At 29.1% G+C, this 10,921-nt stretch overlaps 1 protein-coding gene across 1 annotated transcript; it reads right to left on the bottom strand.

The window, feature by feature from the left end:
* Nucleotides 1-4,559: 4,559 nt before the first annotated feature.
* On the bottom strand, nt 4,560-6,451 carry LOC125498393 (jasmonate-induced protein homolog). Its single transcript, XM_057395955.1, has 3 exons — nt 6,417-6,451; nt 5,160-5,565; nt 4,560-4,963 (listed from the first exon to the last, which is right to left on the bottom strand). Exons 2-3 carry the CDS (start codon nt 5,559-5,561, stop codon nt 4,766-4,768), a joined length of 600 nt encoding a protein of 199 aa, XP_057251938.1. The 5' UTR covers nt 5,562-5,565; nt 6,417-6,451; the 3' UTR covers nt 4,560-4,765.
* Nucleotides 6,452-10,921: the final 4,470 nt, after the last annotated feature.

Here is a 10,921-nt window from a genome sequence, read left to right as displayed (position 1 = left end):
TATATTGTATTAACATATATATGTTTTTATAGGAAAACATTTAGCTTACAACTATCGAAAATTTTGAACATGAGACTTTCTCTCATTAATTAATTCCTTTTGTTTCGTTAGCTGCACTATGAAATTCACATGTGATGCTTTCTTATATGTATATATTCTTTTCCTTTCCATCAAAGTATGCTTAGAGGACCAATTATAATGTAGAGAAAATGGTAAAAGCTAACGGAGCTTAGAATATTTGATGCGTATTATATTCAAAGATAAATGTAGTAATACTCTAGTATATAATTAAGTCCCATCAAATAAGATGTCTATAACTATTATTAAAACGTGTAAGAAATAAATGAAGTCGGTCACATATCATATATGTTGACATGACGCTACGTCATATAAGATACTTTATTTTAAAAATGTTTTCGCATTTGAAACAAGTTAATTAAAGCTACCAGCCTCCTTCAATAGTATTGTCTTGAATTCTTTTTATAGATTCTTCATTTAGAGGGTACTACTTTCTGCACATATATGTCATGTTGGTGAAATTAATCTTAATTAGATTTTTCAATGTAATTAACTACAGTATTAATTAGTAAAAAGGTCCTAATAAGTTTTATAAATCTTCATAATATTTACAATTATAATGTTATAATCACAGTCAAAAGAAAAAAGAAGAAGAATAATTTAGAGCTATGGAAAAGTAAGATTTGTTTAATAAGTAGGTTGAATATGCTAATCATTAAGAAAAGTGATATGAACTTTAATTCTACCCTATTTTAATTTCTTTCTTTTTTAATTTTTGGGATATAATCCTATTTTACTTTTGAGAGAATGGAATCACTTTCTCTTGATGGGAAAGTATGGAACCATATCATTTTGTTTGCGTATATGGAATGACCTGTTTTTAAGGAATATATGCAATTACTTTATGAAAAGTTTGAAATATTTTTTTTTAAACATTAATTCTTCATGTGATGCTCTTGGTCCAAGTCAATTCTTCCATTATGGACACTTTGAAACTGGCCCTAAATATATAATCTCTACTATCAATTATACACGCTAAAATAATATACATAAAAAGTGATTGTGAAATAAATATTGAGTGCCTCATATTTGAACAAGAAATTGAAGTTTTATATATTGGTCGCTTATGTTCTTTCTTTTTTGAATATTAGCGGTCAATATCTAAAGTTTTATTTTATCTTATATCGTGACCACTCAAGTTTAAGAATCGATTGGCTCCTGAATACTCCCTCCGTTTCCTAAAGATCTTCCCTATTTCCGTTTAAGTGTGTTTCCAAAAGATCTTCCCTCTTTTACTTTATTCCTTATTTGGAATATTTTTTCCCCTTTTTATCCTCACATGTCCCTATCATATGGTCCACCATTACATTATTAATTCAATTTTACTCCCTTTCGCTTTCCTACTTTAACCCCTTTTTATTTGTTTATTTATCTTAACCCTTTCTCTCTCCTACTTTACCCACCCCACAGAAATGGACCCTCCTTGGTATCTGTAGGAATAGTAACAAGGAATATCTTTAGAAAATGGAGGGAGTAAGTGTTAATGGAATTTTCGATTAAATCTTAAAGCCTATTCCTGTTTTTGCTAGAATAATGGAGTTAATGAATTAATTTACATCACAGTCTCTAAAAAGATACTATGTTGAGTAAATAGACACTATTCTTCAACTAATTGTGAATCCATTTGCTCACTGTTACATAAAGATAAAAAAATGGTCAAGTGGAATAGATGTGGTTAGCTTTGTCTCACTGCATGCTTTCAAAATTATCAACTTCTTGTAATTCTACTTGTGCACCATTAAAGATATTAATGACCTTATAGGAGTATTACGTTACGTAAAAGGTGAATCTAATACTTATTTAGGAAAGAGAAAGTATAAAATCTTAAGAAAACTAATAATTGCAAAACATTTACAAGTGTCAAATCACTAAGAATTGTAAAAAGGATAGTTACTTTTTTTTATTTTCTTTTTGGGGTGGGACACTATCTATAAATTGATAATATAGAATCACTTTCTCTTTATGAGAAAATAAATAACCAATTCACTTTGTGTGTATGTGAAATGACCTTTATTAGACGATTATATGGAATTATTTAATCAAAAGTGATTTTTTTTTATGATTAGTATTTAAATCTTCATATGATTTTCTTTGTCCAAGTGAGACCTTCCATGAAAACAGTTGGATAGTTACCCTGACTATATCTTTTTTTATTATTAATTATACATGGTAATTTAATATACATAAATTGTGATGTGACATATAGATTCAGTGCCTTATGATTTAAACAAGAAATTGAAGTTTTAAATATCGACTAGTCATAATCTTTTTTTTTTAATGCTGTTGGTCAATATTCTAAATTTTATTTTACTCTATATCTCGACAGTTACTCAATAAGTGTTAATAAAGTTAATTGATATCATAAGTTATTTTACCCTATATCGTCAAGCTTTGATATTTCCTATTTTTTGTAGAATAACGTAATTATTATTTAATTAATTTATCTCTCTCGTTCCTAAGTAAATAAGTATTACGTTGAGTTAATCGACAATATTCAACCCTCTTTAATTCCCATTTTTATTTTATTTTTTAAATTCTAAGATCTACTAAGTATTTTTTTTTCTTATACTTCGATTTATCTCTCTTCAATTTGGTATTAGTCCCTTTTTTTCTCTCATGCGAATGTTATAACTAAAGTGCTTTCCAGATGTCTCAATTGCAATCCTCGCTAGAATTTTTCGTATGATTTTAATCTTCTACTTAAGTTTTCCATAGACATAGATTTTATGATCTCATTATCTAGTTTTTCTCTATTTTTGATTGTTAATATTTGAGTAGCATATGAATTTTGATATCCTTATTTTTATGTATTTAAAATTTTGGATTGGTTTTATTAGATTATTTTTGGATATTAAGTATTCAATAGAGAAGCCTAATACGAGGACTATTAACTTCCTTTAACTAGTTGTAACTTTTAGCATTATATTTTAATGTATTTTTAGTTAGTGGGACATTTAATGATAGTGGTTTCAATTGCATCCTATTTCTTAAAAGGCCACACATGTTGAATTAAAGCCTTATGTGTCCTAGAATGTTCCACTTGGAGGTTGTCCAATAAGCACTTGTTACCTGTGGGGCTTGCATTGTTGCATTTAAACTTTATTTTAAAGACTATTCTAATCTAGACTTAAGATTGTACTTATTATCGTATGAAGGAATTCCTTATATTAAATTTTTGACACACATTGTTACTACAAGAAGCCAATGTTTTGAGGCCTAGGTAATGATGATTGTTCAAAAACATTTTAGCTCAACTCGTGGAGCGATGTATACTAGCACAAAATTGTAGGTTGAAGTCCCATATAGGTTGAACTATAAATTAAAGGAAAAAGTTATATGCAGCCCTAAGGGTTGTATATAAGAAGCTAAAAATGAAAATAAGTTACATTAATTGATCATTTATTACATCGCTTGATGCAAATATTTTTTCATATACTCACAACTTATTTCCATTTTAACTAGTGTATCTATGTCTTATATGTAACCCTGAGGGCTGCATATAGCATAAGCCTAAATTAAAAGTCAAGAGGGATATAATTAACAAAACAAGGGGTAAGTTATTCTTAAATGAGTTGAAATAAAAAAAAATGTAGTTAAAACGGTCTTTAAAACATATAAAGTTATTATTTGATTAGTAACTTTAAACTATTATGAGCTACTCTGAAAATCATCGAACCATTTTTTTTTTTTTTTTTTGCGAACGATCCCAGGGCAATAGAAAGTTCAGACGAGAGAAAAAAATAACCTTATAAATCCTAATGCGTCGAAATTGAAACCCATATAGATGATGTTCAAACAACCGACCCAAACTATTATTTTACTACTAGTTCTATAGATGATCTATATTGTATTAACATATATTTATATAGAAAAACATTTAGCATCAAAACTATAGAAATTTTTCAACATGTGACTTCCTCTCATTAATTAATTCCCTTTGTTTTCTTTAGTTGGGCTTTGGAAAAGGGGTGAAATATATCAACTATATTTTACATGTGGTAATGATAATTAATATATTTTATCAGCTGCATAGCATTTGGTTATGAGGTAAGGTTATTGCAAGGTTATAGTGTGATGTTATCTAAAATTCATGGTATTCACACGTACATGATTGTCCAAGTGTGCAACTGGTCTACCTTGTAGAAAACAGTAAAATCTTTTGTTCAAAATGAAGTATCCAAGTGTTGTGTCCTGTCATATCGTAATGGACACAACACGACAAACAATCGATGAGGAAAATAATGTAGGTGTGAAAGTAACACATGTTTTACTCCACAAGTATTTATGACTATCTTTATGCAATACATATAACTCTTGCTCGTCTTTTACCTCATTAGTTATGACATACACCTAGGTAGGAACTTATACTGTGGTATTGGCTGATTTTTATCATCAGCATTGTAATCGGTGCTGAAGAATCAAATTTATAAATGAAAAGAAATAAAAACATATAGACTTTAAGAAACAATGACACAAAAATATAACTGCATACAAGTAGTATATAGATTAAAAACTCGAAGTGACGAGCATAAGTTACAAGCTCATGAACTAAGGGTATCAAGTCCTTATTTATTTTATTGCGTGGTTATAAGAAATAGGAAAGAAAAAAAGTGGTTGCATGCACCCAAGCTTACCTATGTGCATGTAAGGAGCTGGACCTTAGTTCTTAAGATGATACATTAGTAATTTAAACAAGGGTGACATCAAAGACTGCAGCAGCTAGAGGATTATTGCCATTTTTAGCAATTTGAGCTGACACCTCAGTTTGGCTGTCTTCGTCAAAATAATGACTTTCATTGCTTGAGTTTTGCAGACTAGATTTGATTGTGTCCCAATCAATCGAGCCAGAAGGATACTTGGTACTAGGTCCAGTTTCTACATAGATCTGAAACACATAGAATTACATTAACATTCTTTAATCTAAAAGGCTGAACATACGTGTAAATATTAAGCATATGCCTGTATTATACACTTGGGCACATATATTTCTGATTGGATTAGGAATACCCTAGGTTATGCGATGACAGTGACTATAATTAAGATGAAATATGATAACACAAAGATGGATGAAGAGAATTTGCCTTGTTTTCGGTGCCATCACCAGGAGTGCTCCAAGCCATGATCCAGGCACAATTATCTGACCCACCTTGCACATTGGGACCAACGTACACCATAGCTCCCATGGATCCATTTGAGTCCTTAGGAGGGGTGCCTCTGTGAGAAAACTTACCAGACTTGTTTAATTGAATAGTAGGAGGGATAGATCCGACGATCGAACCAGACCAATCTTTCTTCTCCTGGAATTTTATGGTTCCCACGCCATTATTCAACATAGAGGCCTTTGTGGTAGCCTGAGCTTTTGCATTTCGCGCATCGCTTAAGGGGCTTTCATTTGCCCCGAGCTCCTTCTTCAGCTCATCTATTGCAGCCCTGTGCTTCTCATTGATTCGTGATGATGATTTTGGTGCTTGGTAGGATGCCATTTTCCTAACAACTAAGAAAAGTAAGAGAAAGGATAATCCAATAATAATATAAGTAATTTTTCCCTATCATTGACTAGAATTTGGACAAACTTACTTTGATCCGGTTTTATAGTGGCTTTCATAATATATAGACACGAATATTAAGACAACAAACATGGGAGGCAGTGTAAACCTATTGTGCACGTTATAAGGAAAAATGTAGTATTGTGTAGATAGAAAAATAGAGATATAATAATGACAGTGATGAACAAGATTTAGCTAATCAACTAATTATTAACAAAAGACTGCAAATATTTTGAAAAAAAAATACTTTCTATGTATTTTTTTAATTTTTCCTAATTTGACTATTTTTCCACTACACTTATTCAACCTTAAATATCTTTCACTACATATTAGTAAAAATTATGATGATTATATATTTATAAAATACTCATTACGACGAATCAAATAAGACCCGACATTACAATAATTTTTCCTTTAACATTAAAAAAATTTAAAAGATTCTCTCTAATTGTTAATAGTGTCAAGATCTCAATTATAAAAGATAAAAGATATAGATGGAGTTCAAATGTAATCATAAGTATACGGTAGTACATATTTAGAGTGTACTCATTTACCATTAAACGAAACTAAATTCTTACTTTGCACTATGATTATGTACCATATATGCCAATCATTTTGCTTATTAAAGAAACTCAATGGTAAATATTTATTATGACACTTCAATTTGGACTAGTATTAACGAATAAGAATACTTGTAAAAGATATGAGACAATATTATGAGAGACAAGTCATTTAATATCATTTCATGGTACGACAGAATTACAAATATTAATTTAAATATTATATACTTACCTTATTCTGGTGATACCGAGCCTATAAAATTGATGTTGCAGTTGATGATTGAAAAAATATCCTCCTACTCTTTCCTTATTTATAGGACACCAAAGTAGCAAATAAGGGGACACATAGTCGATCCATGTGGCCATGCTCATCCTCAATTCAACCATTAGCATCTGATGCTTTCAAATTTCTGTTTTCTTTTTCTTTGTGAAATTCGCATGTGATGCTTTCTTATCCGTATTTTCTTTTTCTTTCTATCAAAGTATGCTCAGAGACCAATTACAATGTATAGAAAATGATAAAAGCTAACAAAGCTTAGAATCTTTGTGGCTATTATATTGAAAGATAGTGGTAGTAATACTATAGTATACAAGTCCATAAAAAAATGTCTATAATATTATTAAAACGTGTAAGAGATAAATAAAGTCGCTTACATATCACTTATCTTTATATGTTGACATGGCTACGTCAGATAAGATACCTTATTTAGAAATGTTTACAATTTTAAACTAGTTAATTAAGCTACCAATCTCCTTCAATAGTATTGTCTTGAATTCTTATAGATTTTTGGTTTTGAGGGTATTGCTTTTCTGCACATATATGTCATGTTGGAGAAATTAATCTTAATTAGATTTTTCAATGTAATTAACTATTGTAGTAATTAGTAAAAAGGTCCTAATAAGTTTTATAAATCTTCATAATACTTTACAATTAAAATATTATAATCAGAAACAAAAGAAATAATAGTAAGAACAATTTAGAGCTAGATGTCTAGGTTGAATATGCTAATTATTAAGAAAAGTGATACGAACTTTAATTTTTTCCTGTTTTACTTTCTTTATTATTTAATTTATTGAGGTGTAACCCTATTTTACTTTTGAGAGAAGTGGAATCACTTTCTCTTGAGGGAAAGTACATAGCCATTTCATTTTTTTGTGTATGTAGAATGACCTTTTTTAAAAGGAATATATGCAATTACTTTATGAAAATTTTAGAATAACAATTTTTTTAATTATTAATTGATTCTTCATGTGATGCTCTTGGTCCAAGTCAATTCTCCCATTAGGGACAGTTGGAAACGGCCCTTAATATATGATCTCTACTATTAATTATACACGCTGAAATAATATACATAAAATGTGATTGTGAAATAAATATTTCGTGTCTCATATTTGAACAAGAAATTGAAGTTTTATATATTGGTCCTTAAATATATATCTTATTATTAATTATACACGCTAAAAATAAAATCTCTTTCTCTTTATGAGAAAATACATAACCATATCATTTTTGTGTGTATGTTGAATGACCTTTATTAGACAATCATATGAAATTATTTCGCGAAATAATATTTTTATGATTAATAATTAATTCGTCATATGATTTTCTTGGGCAAAGTGAGACTTTCCACCAAAAAAGTTAGACTCTGACCCTAAGTATATCTTTTTTATTTTAATTATACTTGGTAAGTTGATATACACGAATTGTGATGTGACACATAGATTGGAGTGCGTTAATTTAAAAAAAAAATTAGACTTTTAAATATCGACCATTCACATTCTTTTTTTTTTTAATGTAATTGGTCAATTTCCTAAATGTTTTTTACCCTATATCTCGCAATTACTCATAATATTAATAAAGTTAATTGATATCATAAATTTTCTTCTATCCTATATCCTCAAGCTTTTTTATTTACTCTTTTTTCAGAACAATGTAGTTATTTAATTAATTTACTTCCCTCGTTCCTAAGTAAATAAGTATTAAAGTTTAGTTGATCGACAACATTCAACCCTTTTTAATTCCCATTTTTATTTTATTTTTAAATTCAAAGATGTACTGAGTATTTTTATATTTTGATTTATCTCTTTTCAATTAGGTATTAGTCCCTTTTTTCTCTCGATCATGCGAAAGTTTTAGCTAAAGTACTTTCTAGATATGCCAAAATGCAAATCCTTGATAGAATATTTCGTAAGATTTTAATCTTCGATTAAAGTTATTCATAGACATAGATATTATGATCTCATTCTCTTATTTTCTCTGTTTTGTATTGCTAATACTTGAGTGGCATATGTTCGTCAAATACATGAAACAATCAAATTTTGATATCCTTACTTTTTATGTATCGGAAAATTTGGATTATCTTTATTAAATGATTTTTTGATACTAAGTATTAAATAGAGAAGCCTAAGACAAGGACTATTACCTTGCTTTAACTAGTCCTAATTTTTAGCATTACATATGATTGTATTTTTAGTTAGTGGGACATTTAATGATAATGGTTGCAGTTGCATCCTAATTCCTAAAAGGCACACATGTTGACTGAAAGCCTTCCATGTCCAGAATGTTCCACTTGAGGTTGCCCAATAAGCACTTGTTACTATAGGCTTGCATTGTTGCATTTAAACTTTATTTTAAAGACTATTCTAAACTAGACTTAAGTTTGTACTTGTTATTGTATTAAGAAATTCCTTATATTAATTATTTGACATACATTGTTACTACAAGAAGCCAATTTTTGAGGCCTAGGTAAAGATGATTGTTCAAAAACTTATTATCTCAACACGTGGAGCACTCTATACTAGCACAAAAATGTAGGTTCAAATCTCATACGCGATGAACTATATATTAAAAGTTAATTAAAACGGATCTAATTAACAAAACAAGGGGTAAGTTATTCTTAAACGAGTTAAAGTTACACAAAATCTAGTTAAAATCCTTTAGAACATATAAAGTTATTCTTTGATTAGTAACTTTAAACTATTACGAGCTACTTTTAAAACAATCGAACCCTTTTTTTTTTTTTGCAAATGAACCCTTGGGCAAACAACCGACTCAAACTATTATTTTGCTACTAGTTCTATAGATGATCTATATTGTATTAACATATATATGTTTTTATAGGAAAACATTTAGCATCACAACTATCGAAAATTTTGAACATGAGACTTCCTCTCATTAATTAATTCCTTTTGTTTCGTTAGCTGCACTATGAAATTCACATGTGATGCTTTCTTATATGTATTATCTTTTCCTTTCTATCAAAGTATGCTCAGAGGACCAATTATAATGTGTAAAAAATGGTAATAGCTAACGGAGCTTATAATCTTTGTGGCGTATTATATTCAAAGTTTAATGTAGTAATACTCTAGTATATAAATCCCATCAAATAAGATGTCTAAAACTATTATTAAAACGTGTAAGAAATAAATGAAGTCCGTCACATATCACCTTATCTTTATATGTTGACATGACGCTACGTCATATAAGATACTTTATTTTAAAAAAAATTTTCGCATTTGAAACAAGTTAATTAAAGCTACCAGCCTCCTTCAATAGTATTGTCTTGAATTCTTTTTATAGATTCTTCATTTAGAGGGTACTACTTTCTGCACATATATGTCATGTTGGTGAAATTAATCTTAATTAGATTTTTCAATGTAATTAACTATAGTAGTAATTAGTAAAAAGGTCCTAATAAGTTTTATAAATCTTCATAATACTTTACAATTATAATGTTATAATCACAGTCAAAAGAAAAAAGAATAAGAATAATTTAGAGCTATGGAAAAGTAAGATTTGTTTAATAATAGGTTGAATATGCTAATCATTAAGAAAAGTGATATGAACTTTAATTTTTCCCTATTTTACTTTCTTTCTTTTTTAATTTTTGGGATGTAATCCTATTTTACTTTTGAGAGAATGGAATCACTTTCTTTGATGGGAAAGTATGGAACCATATCATTTTGTTTGCGTATATGGAATGACCTTTTTAAAGCAATACATGCAATTACTTTATGAAAACTTTGGAATATATTTTTTTTTTTACATTAATTCTTCATGTGATGCTCTTGGTCCAAGTCAATTCTTCCATTACGGATACTTTGAAACTGGCCCTAAATATATAATCTCTACTATCAATTATACAGCTAAAATAATAAACATAAAAAGTGGTTGTGAAATAAATATTGAGTGCCTCATATTTGAACAAGAAATTGAACTTTTATATATTGGTCGCTTATGTTCTTTTTTTTTTTTGAACGTGAGCGGTCAATATCTAAAGTTTTATTTTATCTTATATCGTGACCACTCAAGTTTAAGAATCGATTGGCTCCTGAATACTCCCTCCGTTTCCTAAAGATCTTCCCTCTTTCCGTTTAAGTGGTTTCCAAAAGATCTTCCCTCTTTTACTTTATTCCTTATTTGGAATATTTTTTCCCCTTTTACCCTCTCATGTCCTATCATAGGTCCACCATTACATTATTAATTCAATTCTACTCCCTTTCCTCTCCTACTTTAACCCCTTTTTATTTGTTTATTTATCTTAACCCCTTTCTCTCTCCTACTTTACCCACCCCACACAAATGGATCCTCCTTGGTATCTGTAGGAATAGTAACAAGGAATATCTTTAGAAAATGGAGGGAGTAAGTGTTAATGGAATTTTCGATTAAATCTTAAAGCCTATTCCTGTTTTTGCTAGAATAATGGAGTTAATGAATTAATTTACATCACAGTCTCT

The sequence above is a fragment of the Beta vulgaris genome, chromosome 6, assembly GCF_026745355.1.
Source record: "Beta vulgaris subsp. vulgaris cultivar EL10 chromosome 6, EL10.2, whole genome shotgun sequence".
In the NCBI taxonomy this organism is placed as follows: domain Eukaryota; kingdom Viridiplantae; phylum Streptophyta; class Magnoliopsida; order Caryophyllales; family Amaranthaceae; genus Beta; species Beta vulgaris.
Note: the sequence above shows the minus strand (reverse complement) of the source record. Positions and strands in the feature narration are given on the sequence as shown.